Source organism: Salvelinus alpinus, chromosome 21, assembly GCF_045679555.1.
Source record: "Salvelinus alpinus chromosome 21, SLU_Salpinus.1, whole genome shotgun sequence".
NCBI lineage: Eukaryota > Metazoa > Chordata > Actinopteri > Salmoniformes > Salmonidae > Salvelinus > Salvelinus alpinus.
Genome location: NC_092106.1, coordinates 36358090 through 36380929, shown reverse-complemented (window position 1 = coordinate 36380929; position 22840 = coordinate 36358090). Strand labels below are relative to the sequence as shown.

Sequence of the window (22840 nt, the reverse complement as noted above, 5' to 3'; positions counted from 1 at the left end):
GACTGAAAAGCCGCTATAAACACCTGTTTGAAGGCAACGCCAGAAATAAAACTCTTCTCAACAATATTTACACAAAACTCTACATCACAGCAGGAGAGACCGAAGGGCTCTGTAACAAACATGAGGTGTTGCAGATTGAGACAGAATCCAGAACATGCACATCAGAAGACACTCCTGTCAACTGCAACAACATCTTTAAACCTTTACCTGGAGAGGACAGAATAATCACAACTGTGATGACCAAGGGCATTGCTGGGATCGGGAAAACAGTCACTGTCCAAAAGTTCATCCTTGACTGGGCAGAAGGAAAAGCCAATCCGCATCTGGATTTTATATTTCTGCTTCCATTCCGGGAATTGAATTTGGTCGAAAAACAGTTCAGTCTTCATGGCCTTCTGTGTAGCTTCCACGATGAACTTAGAGAAATAGAGGATGCAAAGAAAATTGCAGGTTGTCAAGTTCTGTTTATCTTCGATGGTCTGGATGAAAGCCAACTTCCACTGGATTTCAACCGAAACAAGATATTGTTTGACATGGCAGAAGAAGCGCCCATTGATGTGCTATTGACAAATCTCATTAAGGGGAATCTGCTACCCAGTGCTTGCCTCTGGATAACCTCCCGACCAGCAGCAGCAAATCAGATCCCCAGGAAGAACATAACACAGATGACAGAAGTGCGTGGGTTCAATGACTCACAGAAGGAGGAGTACTTCAGGAAGAGATTCTGTTCGGATGCAAACCTGGCCAATCGAATCATCTCCCACATAAAGACAAAAAGGAGCATCAACATCATGTGCCAGATTCCAGTCTTCTGCTGGATCACTGCTATGGTTCTAGGGGAGATGTTGACAAATGACTGCAAAGAAATCCCTAAAACCCTTTCTGAGATGTACACACACTTCGTGCTCATTCAGACAAACCTGAAGAACCAGAAGTATCATAACAGCAATGAGACAGATGCACGGAGGATCAAAGAATCAGATAAAGAGATCATTCTAAAGCTGGCCAAGCTAGCTTTTGAACACCTGAATAAAAGCAATCTCATATTTTATGAGAAGGATCTGATAGAGTGTGGCCTTGACATCAATGTAGCTTCAGTGCAATCTGGATTGTGCACAGAAATCTTTAAACAAGAAGATGGGCTCTACTGCGAGAAAGTCTACTGCTTCGTGCATTTCACCATCCAGGAGTACTTTGCCGCTCTGTATTTACTCTACTGCTACACAACCGATAACCTTTGTGTGTTGGAGTCTTTCCTCCATAAGAGGTTTGTTGAGGAGGACCTGGAAGAAGGTTCTGCGGCTTTGTTGGGCGATAACGGAGACCATTCAGATGCTTCGCAGAGTGATGAGTCTGGAGAAAGTCTAGAGTCCACTATTGAAGACAACTCAACTCTGGAGGAAGAGCCTGAGGAACACTCGGAGTCATTCAATGATGATGAGGCTGAAGAAGTGTCTGGCTCTGAGTCTTCAGAGCTGGTTCTACATGAAAAACCATCCTTTCATGTGTTACTGAAGAGTGCATTGCGCAATGCCTTGCAGAGTGTGAATGGACATCTGGACCTTATGCTCCGCTTCCTTCTTGGCCTTTCACTGGACTCCAATCAGAGACTCCTACAAGACCTACTGTCAGAGACGGAGAGCTATGCAGATAGTGTTGAAGAAACAAAGTTTTACATAAAGGAACAGCTGAGGTTGCACAACTCCCCTGAGAGATCCATTAACCTTGTATACTGTTTGGCTGAAATAAATGACAATACACTTACTGAAGAGGTTGAAGCGTACCTGAGGTCAGGAAATCGTGGAGGAACAAAGCTCTCACCTGCTAAATGCACAACTCTGGCTACTGTGCTGATGTCAAGGGAGATTCTGGATGAGCTTGACCTAAAGAAGTTCAACACTTGTGAGGAGGGACGAAAGAGGCTGATTCCACTTATCAAGTACTGCAGAAACGCTTTGTGAGTGTTAAGCTAATTATGCACATACAGTGTATTCAGACCCCTTGTCTTTTTCCACATTTTGTTACGTTAGAGCCTTTATTCTAAAATGTATTGAATTGTTTTTTGCCCTCAATCTACACACAATACCCCACAACTGCAATGCAAAAACAGGTTTTTAGAAATGTTTGCAAATGTATAAAAAAAACTTTGCACATTTACATAATTATTCAGACCCTTTACTCAGTACTTTGAAGCACCTCGAGTCTTCTAGGGTATGACGCTACAAGCTTGGTACACCTCTATTTGGGGAGTTTCATTCTTCTCTGCACATTCTCTCAAGCTCTGTCAGGTTCGATGGGGAGTGTCGCCACACAGCTATTTTCAGGTCTCCAGAGATGTTTGATCGGATTCAAGTCCGGGCTCTGGCTGGGCCACTCTAGGACATTCAGAGACTTGTCCCGAAGCCACTCCTGCGTTGTCTTGGCTGTGTGCTTAGGGTCGTTGTCCTGTTAGACTGGGGGCAAAGGTTCACCTTCCGAGATCCTGAGCGCCCTGGAGCAGGTTTTCATCAAGGATCTCTGTGTACTTTGCGCCGTTCATCTTTCTCTCGATCCTGACTAATCTCCCAGTCCTCGCCTCTGAAAAAAATCCCCACAGTTTGATGCTGCCACCACCATGCTTCACCACCATGGTGCAAGGTTTCCTCCAGACGTTACGCTTGGCATTCAGGCCAAAGAGTTCAATCATGGTTTCATCAGACCAGAGAATCTTGTTTCTCATGGTCTGAGTCCTTTAATTGCCTTTTGGCAAACTCCAAGTGGCTGTCATGTGCCTTTTACTAAGGAGTGGCTTCTGTCTGGCCACTCTACCATAAAGTCCTGATTGGTGGAGTGCTGCAAAGATGGTTGTCCTTCTGGAAGGTTCTCCCATCTCCACAGAGGAACTCTGGCGCTCTGTCAGAATGACCATCGGGTTCTTGGTCACCTCCCTGACCAAGGCCCTTATCCCCTGTTTGTCCGCGTGGCCAGCTCTAGGAAAAGTCATGGTGGTTCTAAACTTCTTCCATTTAAGAATGATGGAGGCCACTGTTCTTGGGGACCTTCAATGCTACAGAAATGTTTTCTTCCCCTTCCCCAGATCTGTGCCTCGACACAATCCTGTCCCTGAGCTCTACGGACAATTCCTTCGACCTCAGCTTGGTTTTTGCTCTGACATGCACTGTCAACTGTGTGACCTTATATAGACAGGTGTTTGCCTTTCCAAATCATGTCCAATCAATTGAATTTATGACAGGTGGACTCCAATCAAGTTGTAGAAACATCTTGAGGATGATCAATGGAAACAGGATGCACCTGAGCTCAATTTCGAATCTCATAGCGAATGGTCTGAATACTTATGTAAATAAAGGTATTTCTGTTTTTTATTTTTAATACATTTGCAAAAAATTCTAAACCTGTTTTCGCCTTGTCGTTGTGTGTAGATTGATGAGGAAAAAATGTATTTAATCCATTTAAAAATAAGGCTGTAATGTAACAAAATGTGGAAAAAGGGAAGGGGTCTTAATACTTTCTGAATGCACTGTACCTACACATTTGTAGAGGTTAGTTTAAATGTATTTGCTCTGTCGTTGTAGACTTGCTGGCTGTAACCTCACAGAGAGGTCTTGGGGAGTAGTGGCCTCAGCTATAAAGTCAACAAACTTACTGCGAAAGCTGGACCTGAGTTACAATGACTTGCAGCACTCCCATATGGATCTGCTCTGTGATGGGTTGTGTAGTCAACGCTGTAAACTGAAGATCTTGAGGTGAGCAAATGTTGTTTGTTCGTTCCACATTTAGGTGTAATTACAGTATGTGTGTAGACTATTACCTTAGGCAGCGTGTGAGTTACAAGTTTGGGTAAGCCAATATTCATCACATTTGCAGACTTAAGATGGCCCACTATTCCTTTTTTAAATATATTTTAGAAGCATACAAATGACAACATCAACTACATCACACCTGCCCAGATCCATTAGCACACACCTCTATATCCAGCGCCCTCATCACTTTGTTTCTCTCCGTAGCCCACGCACTTCCAATTTTTAGATAATAAAGCATTTTACCTGTTTGTTAACGACTTAGAATTGGTTGATTTCCAGTTAAGTATACTTTTTTAAAAAGATGATTGATGAGAAGTATCGTCCAACCCATTGGTTCTCACTGCACCCTCGGGAAAATGTTGCCCTTTTACACTGAACAAAAATATAAACGCAGCATGGTCCTGTAGTTTCATGAGCTGAAATAAAAGATCCCTGAAATGTTCCATACGCACAAAAAGCTTATTTCTCTCATTCTGTGCACAAATTTGTTTACATTCCTTTTAGTGAGCATTTCTCCTTTGCCAAGATAATCCATCCACCTGACAGGTGTGGCATATCAAGAAGCTGATTAAACAGCATGATCATTATACAGGTGCACCTTGTGCTGGGGACAATAAGTCAACTTTTTTGTAACACAACACAATGCCACAGATGTCTCAAGTTGAGGGAGTGTGCAATTGACATGCTGACTGCAGGAATGTCCAGCAGAGCGATTGCCAGAGAATTGATTGTTCATTTCTCTACCAAAAGCCACCTCCAACGTCGTTTTAGATCATTTGGCAGTACTTCCAACCGGCCTCACAACCACAGACCATGTGAAACCACTCCAGATCAGGACCTTCACATCCGGCCTCTTCACCTGCGGGATCGTCTGAGACCAGCCACCCGGACAGCTGATGAAACTGTGGGTTTGCACAACCAAATAATTTCTGCAGAAACTGTCAGAAACCGTCTAAGGGAAGCTCATCTGCGTGCTCGTTGTCATCACCAGGGTCTTGACCTGACTGCAGGTTTGGCGTTGTAACCAACTTCAGTAGGCAAATGCTCACCTTCGTTGGCCACTGGCATGCTGAATAAGTGTGCTCTTCACAGATAAATCCTGGCTTCAACTGTACCGGGCAGATGGCAGGCAGCGTGTATTGCGTCATGTGGGCGAGCAGTTTACTGATGTTGACGTTGTGAACAGAGTGCCCCATGATGGCGGTGGGGTTATGGTATGGGCTGGCATAACCTACGGACAACAAACACAATTGCATTTTATTGATGGCAATTTGAATGCACACAGATACTGTGAAGCGAACCTGAGGCCCATTGTCGTGCCATTCATCTACCGCCATCACCGGGGATATTTATGATTATTTTTTTATTTAACGAGGCAAGTCAGGAAAGAACAAATTCTTATTTACAATGATGGCCTACCAAAAAGCATCCTGTGGGAACGGGGGATAAAAATAATATATACAGTTGAAGTCGGAAGTTTACATACACTTAGGTTGTAGTCATTAAAACAACATTTTCAATCACTCCACAAATTTCTTGTTAACAAACTATAGTTTTGGCAAGTCGGTTAGGACATCTACTTTGTGAATGACACAAGTCATTTTTCCAACAACTGTTTACAGACAGATTATTTCACTGTATCTCAATTCCAGTGGGTCAGAAGTTTACATACACTAAGTTGACTGTGCCTTTAAACTGCTTGGAAAATTCCAGAAAATTATGTCATGGATTTAGAAGCTTCTAATAGGCGAATTGACATAATTTGAGTCAATTGGAGGTGTACCTGTGGATGTATTTCAAGGCCTACCTTCAAACTCAGTGCCTCTTTGCTTGACATCATGGGAAAATCAAAAGAAATCAGCCAAGACCTCAGCAAAACAAATGGTAGACCTCCACAAGTCTGGTTCATCCTTGGGAGCAATTTCCAAATGCCTGAAGGTACCACGTTCATCTGTATAAACAATAGTACGCAAGTATAAACACCATGGGACCACGCAGCCGTCATACCGTTCAGGAAGGAGACTCGTTCTGTCTCCTAGAGATGAACGTACTTTGGTGTGAAAAGTGCAAATCAATCCCAGAACAGCAAACGACCTTGTGAAGATGCTGGAGGAAATGGGTACAAAAGTATCTATATCCACAGTAAAACGAGTCCTGTAGCGACAACCTGAAAGGCCGCTCAGCAAGGAAGAAGCCACTGCTCCAAAACCGCAATAAAAAAAAAGCCAGACTACGGTTTGCAACTGCAATTCTGCAACTGCAAAGATCATACTTTTTGGAGAAATGTACTCTGGTCTGATGAAACAAAAATAGAACTGTTTGGCCATAATGACCATCGTTATGTTTGGAGGAAAAAGGGGGAGGCTTGCAAGCCAAAGAACATAATCTCAACCGTGAAGCACAGGGTGGCAGCATCATGTTGTGGGGGTGCTTTGCTGCAGGAGGGACTGGTGCACTTCACAAAATAGATGGCATCATGAGGGTGGAAAATGATGTGGATATATTGAAGCAACATCTCAAGACATCAGTCAGGAAGTTAAAGCTTGGTCGCAAATGGGTCTTCCAAATGGACAATGACCCCAAGCATACTTCCAAAGTTGTGGCAAAATGGCTTAAGGACAACGAAGTCAAGGTATTGGAGTGGCCATCACAAAGCCCTGACCTCAATCCTATAGTAAATTTGTGGGCAGAACTGAAAAAACGTGTGTCCGAGCAAAGAGGCCTACATACCTGACTCAGTTACACCAGCTCTGTCAGGAAGAATTGGCCAAAATTCACCCAACTTATTGTGGGAAGCTTGTGGAAGGCTACCCAAAATGTTTGACCCAAGTTAAACAATTTAAAGGTAATGCTACCAAATACGAATTAAGTGTATGTAAACTTCTGACCCACTGGGAATGTGATGAAATAAATAAAAGCTGAAATAAATAATTCTCTCTCTATTCTGACATTTCACATTCTTAAAGTGGTGATCCTAACTGACACAGGGAATTCTTACTAGGATTAAATGTCAGAAATTGTGAAACTGAGTTTAAATGTATTTGTTTTTCTAAGGTTTATGTAAACTTCTGACTTCAACTGTGTGTGTATACAGTGGGGCAAAAAAGTATTTAGTCAGCCACCAATTGTGCAAGTTCTCCCACTTAAGATGAGAGAGGCCTGTAATTGTCATCATAGGTACTACACTTTAACTATGACAGACAAAATGAGGGGAAAAAATCCAGAAAATCACATTGTAGGATTTTTAATGAATTAATTTGCAAATTATGGTGGAAAATAAGTATTTGGTCAATAACAAAAGTTTCTCAATACTTTGTTATACACCCTTAGTTGGCAATGACAGAGGTCAAACGTTTTCTGTAAGTCTTCACAAGGTTTTCACACACTGTTGCTGGTATTTTGGCCCATTCCTCCATGCAGATCTCCTCTAGAGCAGTGATGTTTTGGGGCTGTTGCTGGGCAACACGGACTTTCAACTCCCTCCAAAGATTTTCTATGGGGTTGAGATCTGGAGACTGGCTAGGCCACTCCAGGACCTTGAAATGCTTCTTACGAAGCCACTCCTTCGTTGCCCGGACAGTGTGTTTGGGATCATTGTCATGCTGAAAGACCCAGCCACGTTTCATCTTCAATGCCCTTGCTGATGGAAGGAGGTTTTCACTAATAATCTCACGATACATGGCCCCATTCATTCTTTCCTTTACACGGATCAGTCGTCCTGGTCCCTTTGCAGAAAAACAGCCCCAAAGCATGATGTTTCCACCCCCATGCTTCACAGTAGGTATGGTGTTCTTTGGATGCAACTCAGCATTCTTTGTCCTCCAAACACAACGAGTTGAGTTTTTACCAAAAAGTTATATTTTGGTTTCATCTGACCATATGACATTCTCCCAATCTTCTTCTGGATCATCCAAATGCTCTCTAGCAAACTTCAGACGGGCCTGGACATGTACTGGCTTAAGCAGGGGGACACGTCTGGCACTGCAGGATTTGAGTCCCTGGCGGCGTAGTGTGTTACTGATGGTAGGCTTTGTTACTTTGGTCCCAGCTCTCTGCAGGTCATTCACTAGGTCCCCCCGTGTGGTTCTGGGATTTTTGCTCACCGTTCTTGTGATCATTTTGACCCCACGGGGTGAGATCTTGCGTGGAGCCCCAGATCGAGGGAGATTATCAGTGGTCTTGTATGTCTTCCATTTCCTAATATTTGCTCCCACAGTTGATTTCTTCAAACCAAGCTGCTTACCTATTGCAGATTCAGTCTTCCCAGCCTGGTGCAGGTCTACAATTTTGTTTCTGGTGTCCTTTGACAGCTCTTTGGTCTTGGCCATAGTGGAGTTTGGAGTGTGACTGTTTGAGGTTGTGGACATGTGTCTTTTATACTGATAACAAGTTCAAACAGGTGCCATTAATACAGGTAACGAGTGGAGGACAGAGGAGCCTCTTAAAGAAGAAGTTAGAGGAGGCAGTGGTTAGAGGAGGCAGGTAGCCTAGTGGTTAGAGGAGGCAGGTAGCCTAGTGGTTAGAGCGTTAGACTAGTAACAGAAAGGTTGCTAGATCGAATCCCCGACTTGACAAGGTAAAGAATCTGTCGTTCTGCACTGAACAAGGCAGTTATCCCACTGTTCCTAGGCGATCATTGTAAATAAGAACTTGTTCTTAACTGACTTGACTAGTTAAATAAAAGTATGCCTAGCTGGGCCTCCACTTTTCATTGACAGTCGCAACTCAACAATCTATTTGGTATTTTCAGCATGCACTGCCCAAATTCGCCCTTCTGATTTGTAGGCAATGTGATTTAAAACAATCCACAGTGTATTTTTTTCCCAAAAAACGAATGATCCTCTGTGGCCAAATCATGCTTTCTGGTGTAGTAGCCTATTTTGAAAGATTTTTTTATTTCTGTATAGACAGGAGTAGGCTATGACTATAACCCATAATTCTGTATATTTTTTTCCCTAAGGCTAAATCAATGCAATCTAACAATGGAATGTTGTTCAGCTTTGGAGTCTGCTCTTGGCTCAACCTCATCACACTTGAAAGAGCTGGACCTGGGTGGCAATGATTTACAAGATTCAGGTGTGAAACTGCTCTCTGCTGGACTACAGAAATTGGAGACTTTGAGGTATGTGCATTTTTTTTCAGAAAGAGAAGCGTGTTCAGTAGTAAAGAAAAGGTAGAGACCTCGACCTCTTATGGAATGATTGACTAAAGCATGAAACACACCGTGCTCTCACTGCCGATAGGTACTTATCACAGTGGGAGGCCGTTCCTTTTCTCTTGCTAGAACAAAAGCGGTAACTGCAGCATGCCGACCTGGTAGCGACGAACCTACCATTCTACTTGTAGAATCGCAATGTTCGTCAGTGGCCAACAACGTGACAGCCAATCAGAGAGCATGAACCCCCACGCGGGGGAGCCAACAAACGGGAAAGAAATAGGTAATTTTCTCGTGGAGGTCGAAGAGAGTGAGGGAGTTTTTAAAGTTTTTAAAATATATTTATTTGTAATAATGACAATTACAACAATACTGAATGAACACTTTTGTATTTTAACTAATATAATACATAAAATCAATTTAGTCTCAAATAAATAATGAAACATGTTAAATTTGGTTTAAATAATGCAAAAACAGTGTTGGAGAAGAAAGCAAAAGTGCAATTTGTGCCATGTAAAAAAGCTGATTAAGTTCCTTGCTCAGAACATATGAAAGCTGGTGGTTCCTTTTAACATGAGTCTCAATATTCCCAGTTAATTCGTTTTAGGTTGTAGTTACGATAGGAATTATGATGCGTCGACTATTTCTCTCCCATTTGTATTTCATATACCTTTAACTATTGGATGTTCTTATAGGCACTTTAGTATTGCCAGCCTAATGTCGGGAGTCGATAGGCGTGAAGTCATAAACAGCGCTGTGCTTCAAGCATTGCTAAGAGCTGCTGGCAAACGCAGTAAAGTGCTGTCTGAATGAATGACTACGAGCCTGCTGCTGCCTACCACCGCTCAGTCAGACTGCTATATCAAATCATAGACATAATTATAATATAATAAACACAGAGAAATATGAGCCTTTGGTCATTAATATGGTCAAATCCGGAAACTATCATTTCGAAAACAAAACGTTTATTCTTTCAGTGAAATACGGAACCGTTCCGTATTTCATCAAACGGGTGGCAACCCTAAATCTAAATATTGTTGTTACATTGCACAACCTTCAATGTCATAATTATGTAAAATTCAGGCAAATTTAATTAGTCTTTGTTAGGAAGAAATGGTCTTCACACAGTTCGCAAAGAGCCAGGTGGCCCAAACTGCTGCATATACCCTGACTCTGCTTGCACTGAACGCAATAGAAGTGACACAATTTTCCTATTTTGCCTGCTAACATGAATTTCTTAAATATGCAGGTTTAAAAATATATACTTCTGTGTATTGATTTTAAGAAAGGCATTGATGTTTATGGTTAGGGACAGGGTGCTTTTTTTCACTAATGTGCTTTTGTTAAATCACCCGTTTAGCGAAATTGAAGTAGGCTGTGATTCGATGATAAATTAACATGCAACGCAGGATTGCAACGATTATGTGAAAATAGTTTTTTATAAGTTTAATGCTAGCTAGCAACTTACCTTGGCTCCTTTGCTGCACTCACGTAACAGGTAAACAGACTGCCATGCAGTCTCCTCGTGGATTGCAATGTAATTGGCCATAATCAGCGTCCAATAATGCCGATTACCGATTGTTATAAAAAAAAATGAAATCAGCCCTAATTAATCGGTCGACCTCTAGTCCATGTCCCTACAAATTGAGGCGAAAAGGCCTTGTGGGCGTGTTTTGTGGTCATTTGGCTAGACATTTTTGCTAGACCTGTCAACTCTACCTTCCCTTCACATTTGTCACTGTCAATCGTGAATGATAATTCTTCAAGTTTTACTGATAATGTCCATGCAGCATCTGCATACCAACCATTTGACTTCAATCAGTTTATGGGGGTATGCATTTAGATTTTCTTGAGTTATACAGTGTTTTTGATGTTCAGTAACCACATTTTTTAGCAGATGGTGTTTACAAACCATAGCATAGTTTACCTGTGTATTTTGCATAGTGGCGCACAATGTTGAGTTTCGGCCACATGGGAGAAAAATGTGTTTTTTGTCTTACAGTAGCATACAGTAATACTATTATATTCTGTTATGATTATGCGATCTTGCAGACATTGATTCAGCTTTGATCTAACCATTCACCAGAGTAGTAGAGCAGAGAATGTGCGTAAAGTAGAGCATAAACAGAAGCTCCGAATGTGATACGCACATGCGCCAACGTTTCGGGATCATTAGCCTGGAGAAAAAAATGCCTTGAAACACCTGAAATGACAGGCTGCCTGTCAACAATAATTGGGCAAAAGATCAGAATTGGGCTGCCTGTGTAAACCCAGCCTTAGTACTGGATCTTACCTTATCAACCACGCCAACGAGACCCAATCATAATACAGGAAGTTGCACACACAACATTCGGACAGGCTAGTCACAACAAAGGCTGATTTTTACACCATCAGACAGTGTTCTACAAAGTACGTTTTGCACTCGTAGATTTCTATTCCTCTGCTACTACTATGTAACTGGCATTTGGTGCTCGTTGCAGGTAGACATTTTTACAGGTTTAACCTTTTAACTACACCTTAAACAATCTCAAATATTGTGGCATTTAATATTTTCAAGGTTTCTCTGAACTCTTCCTGCAGGATCTCATCCTGTGGCATCACAGAGGAAGGCTGTGCTTCTTTGGCTTCAGCTCTACGTTCATACCCCTCATACCTGAGAACGCTAGTACTCTGTGACAATAACCTGCACAATTCAGGAGTGAAGCTGCTCTCTGCTGGACTAGGGAATAAACATTGTGAACTGGAGACACTGAGGTAGTTATGAATTTCACTTAATAGATTATGAAATTGTCATTCACAGCCCATTTCATTAATTAACCATTTACATATGTGAAATGAGTAGGTAGAAGTCTGCTTTTAAAATAGTGATGTCTTCCTTTTGCAGGCTTTCTGGCTGTCTTGTCTCAATGGAAGGATGTGCTTCTCTGGCTGCAGCTCTGAGATCAAACCCCTCACACCTGCGAGAGCTGGATCTGAGCTACAATCACCCAGGAGACGGAGTGAGACTGCTCTCTGATGTACTGGGCGATCCACTCTTCATACTAAAGTAAATCAAGTAACTTGAAAGTGCTCCTTAGTCCAAAACTAGGCTTAATCTGTGTCTGAGAAACCATTTAGTGCTGGTTTCACTGAGTTACAACCAAAGTCTTGTTTCTGTCACTAAATCACTGTTCCTCTGCTTCCCTTAGTGTGGAACACAATGAAGAGTGCTACTTAAAACCAGGCCTGAAGAAGTGTATGTTTTTCATCATTAACTTCTCTAGTCTCCTAAATGCATAAATTAATCTTGGCATGTATACCGATTCCTAACCTCTATTGCAGATGCCTGTGCGCTCACACTGGACCCTAACACAGCACACAAAAAGCTCTCTCTGTCTAACAACGGAAGAACTGTGACATCGGAGGATGATGATCATCTATGTTTGCCTCACACAGAGAGATTTAATGACTGTCCTCAGGTGCTGTGTAGAGAGGGTCTGACTGGGTGCTGTTACTGGGAGGCAGAGTGTAGTGGGAAAGGGTTTCATGTAGGTGTGGCATATAAACACATGAGCAGGGTTGGAAAAGGGCATAACTGTTTGCTTGGTTACAATGACAAATCCTGGAGCCTAAGACTCCTCAAACATGGTTTCCTCAAACTCTCTGTCTGGCACAAAAATGAGCAGACGGTCATACCTACCCCCTCTTCCAGCACTGACAGAGTTGGGGTGTATCTGAACTCCTCACAAGGCATTCTGTCCTTCTACCTAGTCTACTCTGACACTCTGACCCACCTCCACACATTCCAGTCCACCTTCACTGAACCACTTTATCCAGCATTTTCAGTCAATGACTATTCATCAGTGTCCCTGTGTTAGGTCTTAAATTGGCCTAGAGAAAAGGAGGATTATGTTGAATGTTTACTAATAAACTGCTGTCCTTCTGAGTCCATGATAGAGGTGGAGTCTAAACCATATCCAGTTGACCAATACATGGAAATACTCCATATTATCCATAATTGTTTAAACTCTTTCCCCCCAGTACATTGCAAAATTACAAACATTTAGAAAGAACCTGGATTCCCGATCTGAGGTCCTACTGTATATAAACTGCATACTTATTCAATATAGGGGTTGAAAGTTTGACCTATTCTGTATGATATGTTGCGTTCAGATACAAGGGGAGCTTCTCCTTAGCTTTTTTTCTGTACATTGTTCTCAGGGTTCGGGGTGTTTTTATTTTTGAATAATAATGGGTACATTATCAAACTATTACATGTACAATATGTATGATTGTGGTCTTATGTGTATTATAAGAAATGTTTCTTTATATGAAGGATTTCTTAAGCTCCTAACCCCAACATGTTTTATACTTTCATCCCACCAATCCATCCACACTCTACCCTGAAGGGTGGACCATTAGGAATACACACTCGCCCTCAGGGCAGGAGGGAGAAGAGTGTCAGTCAGGCTGTGCTCATAAGATCTTTTCAGAGCTGATCTGACTGGTCAAAAGACCAATTTAGTGAGAGAAAAAAATATCAGAATTAGGCTACCTGTCTGAATGCTGCCTAAGATGTACACTAAACATCACAGAGATAGAGAAGCTGACACATGAAGTCAGCCATGCTTGACTTGCACCATCTGTCTCCCTCCAACTTTTAATGAGACACCAGGAAGAGAGGGGAGACTAGAGAAGGTGCTGGATTCATTCAAACAGACATCTTGTTAGACTACAGCGCTTCTCCAAGGTAATAGTCTACTGGGTATTTATGCCACCTAGTGGATAGAGGAAGGAAGCCAACCTATCCCCGTAACACCCTTTGAGGGTAGGACGATACACAGACAAGAGAAAACAAAGAAATCCCTGGCCTTTTGTATCTGTTTAATTTCTTTGTTGGCAATCGTGCTCAAGCAGAGAACCTAGCTTTACCTAGGGGTGCACACACTGCATCCCAAATTTGAAGGTACAATTTTTGCAGACTGAGCCTTCAGGATGTTGAGAGGTAAAAACATATCTTCTGGCACCCTCTGCTGACCACTACACTATGACATCTGGCTGGTGCCAACAACTCAAAGACAGGACTCACTAATTTAAAGTAATGTTTACTTTTTTGCTGATAAATCAGATGTTCAGAGTAAAAGCAGCCATGTTGTGGTATTGTCAGTGCTATTCGGGATCCTTGACGTCCCTACCCTAAACCCTAACAATAATCCTTACCTAAACCATCTGAAATGTCGACTTTTAAATGAGGTTGGGATGTCACAAGGATCCCAGATAGCATGTGGGTACTACAACAGTCCATGCTAATGATGTAGCCTCCTTTATGCAGATCTGCATGTTTTATAGAGTATTATGGTCTCATTAAAACAAGGAAAAGATAATTATATAAAAATTACATTATCATTGTTTATGAACATATCAAAGTATCACACCAATGCAGAAACAAAGACAGGCACTCACCACCGGATCAGATTGATAGGCCCAGTACTGAGAGGTTTGAAGTGATAACTCCATCACCAGACAGATAGTCATTGGAGTGCTATTAGACCACAGCTTCTGCAGCTAGCCAGGCTATACCACATCACATGGATTAGATTAACCTCCAGGTCAAATTACCTGCCTAAAGACTTCGATATTATACAGATATAGTAGTTTCTCATTCATTTGTGCTCAAAACTGAAAAGATATTGCCTTTTAATACTGAACAAAAATAAACAATTTGTACCGTGCTGAAATAAAAGATTCCAGAAACTTTCATACGCACAAAAAGCTAATTTCTCTCAAACTTCGTGCACAAATTTGTTTACAACCCTGTTAGTGAGCATTTCTCCTTTGCCATGGTAATTCTTTCACCATATCAATAAGCTGATTAAACAGCATGCTCATTACACAGGTGTATCTTGTGCTGGGGACAAAAGGCCACTCTTAAATGTGTATTTTTGTCACACAACACAATGTCAGATTTGTCAAGTTTCGAGGGAGCGTGCAATTGGCATGCTGACTGCCGGAATGTCGAACAGAGTTGTTGCCAGAGAATTTAAAGTTAATTTCTCTACCATAAGCCCCCTTCAACATCGTTTTAGAGAATTTGGCAGTACATCTAACTGGCCTCACAACCACAGACAACATATAACCACGCAAACCCAGGACCTCCACATCTGGCTTCTTCACCTGCGGGACCATCTGAAGGGGTGCTCAGGAGTATTTCTGTCTGTAAGAAAGCCCTTTTGTGGGGAAAAAAAATCTTGATTGGCTGGGCCTGGCTTCCCAGTGGGTGGACCTACAGTTGAAGTCGGAAGTTTACGTACACCTTAGCCAAATACATTTAAACTCAGTTTTTCACAATTCCTGACATTTAATCCTAGTAAAAATTCCCTGTTTTAGGATCACCATTTTATTTTAAGAATGCTTTTTTAATAGCGGTTTTGGAGCAGTGGCTTCTTCCTTGCTGAGCAGCCTTTCAAGTTATGTCGATATAGGACTAATTTTACTGTGGATATAGATACTTTTGTACCTGTTTCCTCCAGCATCTTCACAAGGTCCTTTGCTGATGTTCTGGGATTGATTTGCATTTTTCGCACCAAAGTACATTCATCTCTAGGAGACAGAACATGTCTCCTTCCTGAGCGGTATGACAGCTGCGCGGTCCCATGGTGTTTATACTTGCGTACTATTGTTTGTACAGATGAATGTGGTTTGGAAATTGCTCCCAAGGATGAACCAGACTTGTGGAGGTCCACAATTTTTTTTGCTGAGGTCTTGGCTGATTTCTTTTGATTTTCCCTTGATGTCAAGCAAAGAGGCACCGAGTTTGAAGGTAGGCCTTGAAATACATCCACAGGTACACCTCCAATTGACTCAAATGATGTCAATTAGTCTATCAGAAGCTTCTAAAGCAATAACATTTTCTGGAATTTTCCAAGCTGTTTAAAGGCAGTCAACTTATTGTATGTACACTTCTACCCACTGAATTATAAGTGAAATAATCTGTCTGTAAACAATTGTTGGAAAAATTACTTGTGTCATGCACAAAGTAGATGTCCTAACCGACTTGCCAAAACTATACTTTGTTGATCAACAAATTTGTGGAGTGGTTGAAAAACTAGTTTTAAGTAACTCCAACCTACGTGTATGTAAACTTTCGACTTCAACTGTATGCCCTGCCAGGCCCACCTATGGCTGCACCCCTGCCCAGTCATCTGAAGTCCACAGATTAGGGCCTAATGAATTTATTTAAATTTACTGATTTCCTTCTATGAACTAACTCAGTCAAATCTTTGAAATTGTTGCATGTTGCATTTATATTTTTGTTCAGTGTACAATGCCACTTAAAATTGGAGGGCACATCTAGGCTGTGTCCATATTGTGAGGGAAGTCCTTTACATTGATGTCAAATGGATTGACTTTGCATAGGACCTTCACTGTGTGTGAAAAGATAGCCTTTTTACAACATCACTTAGAAGTAAGGACTATGTATGGACTAGTACTAAATAGGAAGGTAGCCATACTGTGTCCTTAATGTGAGGGGAAGTCTAAGTAATTATGTCACTGAGGTTTAATTTATTTGGATAGGACCTTCATCGTTGACAGGGGTCCCCTGAGTGAAGGGATAGACTGACACTAGCCACACTGAATTGGTTTTACATAAATGTAATGCCTAGTGTCCTAACATGATTAAAAAGTACACTTGTTTATATGAATTTTTACAAAATAAACAGTTGACTTTGTGGATGTGGTTACCGTTTATCCGCAAACATGCTTGAAAATTCCCCGCACCAGTTCTTACTTACACTGCCGTCGCCCAATCCTGATTCGTCCCACTTAAATCAATGACCAAAACCCAAAACCAGGAACTACTGCTGCTCGTAATCACATAATTCTATATGAGCCTTGACAGATTCTCACCATTTCATCTGTCCACAAGAGATTAGTCTAGAGAAACTAGTATCAAAGTCGGTTTCTGTCAAGGAATTTGGCCTACACTTTCTAAGCCGGGCCCCTTGACGGGAAGTTTTTAAATTGTTGTCTTTTTGACTAGCATGGAAAAAAGACCAGAAATATGCAGTGGAGCTTGATCACTGGTGATTTTTGCTGACATGTCTCAAATCTTTATCTAAATAGTTGACGAGAAAACATTGAATGGCATATGCAAAGCAAGCAAATTGACTTGGCAAAGGCAATGAAATTGCAGTATAAAGCCTGCTCTGTAATTAGCATAATAATCAAATAAACAATAAAATGACCATTAAAATCCATTAGTTTAAACTAGACTTTTGTTTGCATGGGCCGCGTCTCAATCCACTGCATCGGCAGTGGAAGGTGGCGCAGAGCAACAGCAGTGTTTGTCAGACCAGGAGACATCTTGGAAATCGGTCTTCTTACAAAATAATCTGTAGATTCAGCACGGTTTGGGCTAGAAACTACTAGTAATAGCTCACCCTTTTGTAAGGAACAAAGTTCAGGGTGAGTTTGTTTCTCACTCAAGCGCTGCAGCTCTCACCTCACCACCTGTGTAAATTGGAATAGAAGGACAAAACAAACAAAATGGTGATGTCATTGAACCAAAGGTGTTTGCTCTTAGCATTTCTCTATGGAAAGACTGCAAAAAGACTCCTCTCAAAAAGTCGAGGAGTCTGAAAACTTTCCGGGTGCACTGTAAGAGGGAGGCATTTCCTGGAAAAGTAAAAGGGTTAAAAAATATATATATATATTAAATCATTCATATATTGTTTGTGAGCTCTGCCATGGAGTCTCTTGGTATTCTACAATTTCACTTGGTCTCTTGATTTATTCCTTGAGCAAAAAGTAGAGAAAATAGTGTTCCAAATGTGATATTTTAGGTAAGGTGAGGAATAGACTGGCAATTGAATGATGCTCAACTGAGTTTAATTGAAAAGTAAAAGTTATAAATACAAAAACAGAACAAGCTGCTATGGCTTCCCAAAGAAAACAAAGGAAGCTATAATAATATAATTTTTTTTTTTAAACAAGTGATCTACCTCTAGAAAAACGCTAGACACTTTTAGGTATAAGTGATGTGTGTTAAAACATACGTAATATTACAAGTAATTATTCAGCAAAATGGTTACATTCACATTTCCAGCCCAAAATGCAATTCCAGCCAATTCATTCCTTTTTGGTAAGGGATGAAGATTAAAAAGACATTCAAAAATTGAAAAACTTTTTTTTTGGTCAAATACCTTTTTCATGTGTCTACTTCCACCAATGCCCATAATAACCCTGTGAAACTCCAGGGTGTCATTACCTTAACCATAGTTATCAGAATAGTCGCCACCTTGCTGCTGGGTGATGAGCTGGGACCCCCAGTTCTGCTTGTTGGTCTGCCGGCGCTTTGAGTCAGGCTGGTTGAAGACGTCTGCCTTCCTCTTCCCGCCCACATTCCCCCCACGGTTCCCCCTGGCTCCTTGGGTACTGTGGGCCCTCTGTGGCTGGAAGAGTCCCCCACGGCCCCCTCCTCTGCCACCCCTGGGCCCTCTGATGGGTGGCCCCCTCTGCGCATAGCCCCCTCGGCCCTGTGTGGGTGGTGTTCCACGGGCCCTAGGAGGGGGCGGGCCTCCCCTGCTGCCACGGCCCTTCTCGCTGTACACGTCCTCGTAACCGTAGTAGGGGTCCTCGTAACCGTAGTAGGGGTCCTCGTAACCGTAGTAGGGGTCCTCGTAACCGTAGTAGGGGTCCTCGTAACCGTAGTAGGGGTCCTCGTAACCCCTGCAGGGGTCATGATAGTCATAGCCGTAGTGGTCATCATAGCTGTGGTAGTCTGGAGGGTAGGCGGCGTAGCCCCCGCGACGACCACGGCCCCTGCCCCTATCTGGTGGAGGCATGCGTGGCGGTGGCTGGTTGTAATCGTCATTCCTGCTGAAAACCAGGAAAAACACAACTTTCAATGTAATCCCATGGTGGGAGATCTACTAAATCAGATATAAGTCAATACCAGTCTCTGTGGCCTCACCCTGGGTTTCTGGTGGTCTGGCGCTGAGTCTTCCGCGCCTTCTTCTTCTTTGCTATTCTTATTTCAATCGCCTCTCCCCCCAGCTCCTTTCCATTCATGTCTACCATTGCCTGAGAAAAAGAGAAAACATTTTCTTAGATATACGAAGCATGGTAAAAAAAAAATTTTTTTTTACTGAGGGTAACCCACCTTCACAGCGGCGTCCCTGTCCTCAAAGTGGACAAAGGCGTAGTCTTTGAGCTTATACACTCGCTCCAGTTTGCCAAAGGCCGAGAATGTCTTCACTAGTAGCTCCTCTGTGACTGAGGTGGCAAGCTTCCTGACAAACAAAACCTTCGCCTGCTGACTCACACAGACAAAGTTGAACTCCGTTTAGAGAAGTATAAATAAAAGTTGAATAAAATGTGTTGATGTAAAACAAACAAGATGGGGGGGAAGCAAGAAATGGACAGAGAAAGTGAGAGATGACTCACATTGGCCATGACATCCGTGTCGCGCTCAGTGACCGGGTTGGCCCACTCCACAGTGACCGGGTTCCCCCACACCATCACCTTGCCACTCATGAGGCAGCGGCGGGCCTGGGCTGCAGACTTGTGGTCCTCGTACTCCAGGAAACAGAAGCCACGGTTCGTCTCCTTGTCATCCGGCTGGTGGTAGAGGATCACTTCCTGAAGCCCCTCTGGAGGAACAAGAACGAGAATGACATAACTGATATGTGACCAATGATTACACACAGAACATAAAACCAAGTAAACCAAATTGGGGTGTCTGCACTTTCACTGACCTGTGACTTTGCTGAAGTCATCCAATATGCTCTCTCTGGTCTTGTTCTTTGGGATTGATCCGACAAACAGGCGGTTGTTCGCTACAGATATGCACACTCCAAGGTGTTTCCTAGACCGGATTTCATAGTTGTCACACTGAAAACAAGGGTAGAGGAAAGATGGCTTTGTAGGGTTGATGGCTTTGTAGGGTTGATAAGGTAGCAGGCTGGCCAACGACCGCTCCAAAATTAAATATGTATCACATCTTGGGCCGGTTTCGATACACAGATTAAACCTGGCCCTAGACTAAAAAGCACACTCAATGAAGATACCCTATTGAAAGTGATTTTCAAAACCAGGACAAGGCTTAATCTGGGTCTGGGAAATCAGCCCTTTGTGCCTTAGAAGGTAAACTAAGACCATGTCTGACTGCAAGGACTTACAAGTTTCACCGCCTCAGCTGCTGCATCCTTGCTGCAGAAGTTGATGAAGGCATATCCCCGGTTCTGACCCGACAGGGGGTCCATCATTAACCTCAGATCCCAGATTGGGCCCGCCTTCTCAAACAGAGGCACCAGCTCATCTTCATACAGGTCTCTGGGGATCTTTCCCACAAACACCTAAAGGCAGAAAACAGCCTGAATGAGGGTTCCAGTGTGATCAGGGAAGAATGCTGTGGTATTGCTATAAACTTCTCAATTGACATTCTTGGGGCCACAGACTTGCAAACTCTTCTCTCTACTCTATATCAGTTAACAGCTCTGCCGCGATGACCATAAACCTTTCAAATAGTGTTACTTGAAAATGGAGCATCTCCAGCAGCTTTACCTCAGTTCCAATCCCAGGCTGTGCTCCTTTAAACACTTCCTCTGGTGGGGGCCCTCCGTATTTCCTCTGTCCGGTGGTGACGTCCAGGGTGTATCTTGTCCGCTCCAGCAGAGCCTGGGGAACACGTCGACAACAGCATAACCACTACAGAACTACACAACCTGAGCAGGTTCACACACACACAGCAGGTTCTATTGACCCACTGAATGAACGTTCAAACAGTTGCATTTTACCTTGATCTTGGACTCAGCAGGACCCTTAGAGGATTCCTGTACTTTACTTCCTTGCTTTTCCCTCTGTCTGTATGTCTTCATAGCTGCACAAAGAAAAGCACTTTTGTTCTGGAAAGCAAACCACAGCAGAGTTGATTCATGTATTGGGTGTTATGATCAGAAGAAAAATTATAGACCCCTCAATGTCAACTTCTTAGACTCATTCTAATGCAATTATCTAAACCTACTTCTCTTTCATTCCAGTCCCACTAACTCACCTGGACATGGGTCAGGTCACTTTCTTTGAACTGCGACAGTACAGACAACGCTCCCACTTCATTGAACGCCCGCAGAGCATCGATGGCCCTCTCGTCTAGGTCAGCGTATGCCAGCAACCCTGTTGGTACAAGACAGATTTGTACTATTACAACCTGGCCTTTATCCACTTCATGCATTCTTGAGCAACACCATGTTTCTTTGGAAAATAGATTAGACTCAGCCATTGTATGACGGATGCCCCACCAGTAGAGAATATTTTGTTGAGACTGTCAGCCACTTTCTGCGGCAGTCCGGCATCAATTAGTGTCTGGTAGTTCTCTGTGTGCTCGCCTTCGGTGGTGACTTCTATAGGCTCCTTTTCCTCCATCACCGGAGCAGAACTACTGTTCACCTCGGCAGCAGCCATTCTCCTGAGAAAAGGGAAAAATAGATAAGATAAAAACAGGATTTCAGTTTGACATTCTAATCTAAAACCCAAATATATTGTTTCAGCTGCTTTTTACAGATGGACACTAGCAACTTGTAGGGAACATAAACGTTCCCTTTTCTAACATGTATATTTGCAAATGCTGCAATAGTTACTCCCATTTAGCTAAAACCTCTAAAGGACTGTAAAAAGTTAGCATGATACTAAAGACCCTACCGTTACGCTTGTTTACGCTGCTGCTCAGTGTAAAGAAGCGTAAAGGTAGAGTTGGTATCTTCTGACAATCTAAAACGTTTCTTTCCGATGGTAACGTTGGCTAAATGTGTAACTGCATCAGAAAAGCTAACTCATTAATTTCAATACAGACAAACATGAGGTGAAATATAAAATACATGGAGACAAGTGAATCCTACGTTTATATTGGTGGCAAGCTATCTAGCGAACTAGTCAAGCCAAAATTACATCTGTGGTCAAGCAAACTAAAACGTTGTGAGTTGAAGCTAGTTTGGATGGCGGTGTGTATTTCTTAGTTAAATCTCCGGCTAAGCACCGTCCCGCCCCCTAACGTTAGCTACCTAGTTAAAGCTGACTGGATTGTCACAATTTGTAACTTTTACATCCAGCTAAATACTCGCTTTAACGTTAGAAATAACAACATTTAAAAGATATAAAACCTAGTATCAAGGTTCATACGCGTACCTAAGCAAATAGTTAGCTACCAGTGCTAACGTTAGCCAGCTAGTAACAGCCAAGGCCTTGTTAGCTTGCTGGACACCTTTACAGAAATCAAATAAACCACCGGCCAAAGAAGGTGAACAATTAACAGTAGTAAAACGCTTACCTATCTTTTCCAGGAAAATAACAATATCGTAAAATATATTTTGCCGCAATTAACCAAAAGAGTTATCCAATATGGTAAATGTTAATAATATGTTTCCGCAGAACGGAAGTCGCGAAACGAGAGGGACTAAAGTATAATTTGCATTACTCCATTGATTTACTCTGCTGAAAATCTGTCCACGAAAATAAGACTTCTTCTGTGACTTCTAAAATGGCAGTTGGCAACCAAAAGCTGCATTACCGCCACAAACTGGACTGGAGTGTAAATCCATTACACTTTGTGAAACAAAATATGAAAGGGGAAAGAAAATCAGAGCAATCCGGGAACTCGGGCGCATAGTCGCGACCACAGTTGCAGCATATAACCTCAACTGGTATATGATATAATTTCCTTCTGCATACACTTGATACATGCCCAAATCTTTTGCATTTATAACACTGGAGGGGATTGTGCACAAAAGCTATTGTAGGGTATATCATAAAGCCTAGTTTAACATGAGAAGGTAGAGACTTGTAAAAAAAAAAAATTATAATATGGACGAAGTGGGTTTCCTTACTCCATTCACCATACAAGTCTGTCGAC

General features: G+C 42.3%; 2 protein-coding genes across 4 annotated transcripts; one reads left to right on the top strand and one right to left on the bottom strand.

The window, feature by feature from the left end:
- The first annotated feature begins 98 nt into the window (after positions 1-98).
- LOC139548291 (protein NLRC3-like) lies at positions 99-12880 on the top strand. The gene is made up of 7 exons (XM_071357880.1): positions 99-1957; positions 3573-3743; positions 8761-8922; positions 11536-11709; positions 11840-12001; positions 12144-12190; positions 12277-12880. The coding sequence occupies exons 1-7, from the start codon at positions 237-239 to the stop codon at positions 12810-12812; spliced, it is 2973 nt and encodes a 990-aa protein (XP_071213981.1). The 5' UTR covers positions 99-236; the 3' UTR covers positions 12813-12880.
- Positions 12881-17019: 4139 nt separating this feature from the next.
- Positions 17020-22455, bottom strand: LOC139548292 (heterogeneous nuclear ribonucleoprotein R-like). 3 transcript variants are annotated; one of them, XM_071357882.1, is made up of 12 exons: positions 22259-22455; positions 21234-21400; positions 20990-21108; positions 20733-20840; positions 20500-20613; positions 20115-20291; positions 19692-19827; positions 19381-19586; positions 19097-19246; positions 18908-19017; positions 18203-18813; positions 17020-17445 (listed from the first exon to the last, which is right to left on the bottom strand). In XM_071357882.1, exons 2-11 carry the CDS (start codon positions 21394-21396, stop codon positions 18204-18206), a joined length of 1893 nt encoding a protein of 630 aa, XP_071213983.1. In that variant the 5' UTR covers positions 21397-21400; positions 22259-22455; the 3' UTR covers positions 17020-17445; position 18203. The 3 variants fall into 3 exon arrangements, with proteins under 3 accessions (XP_071213983.1, XP_071213984.1, XP_071213982.1); XM_071357883.1 differs by having other exon boundaries at positions 18203-18810; positions 19097-19249; positions 22259-22454; XM_071357881.1 differs by having other exon boundaries at positions 19097-19249; positions 22259-22453.
- Positions 22456-22840: the final 385 nt, after the last annotated feature.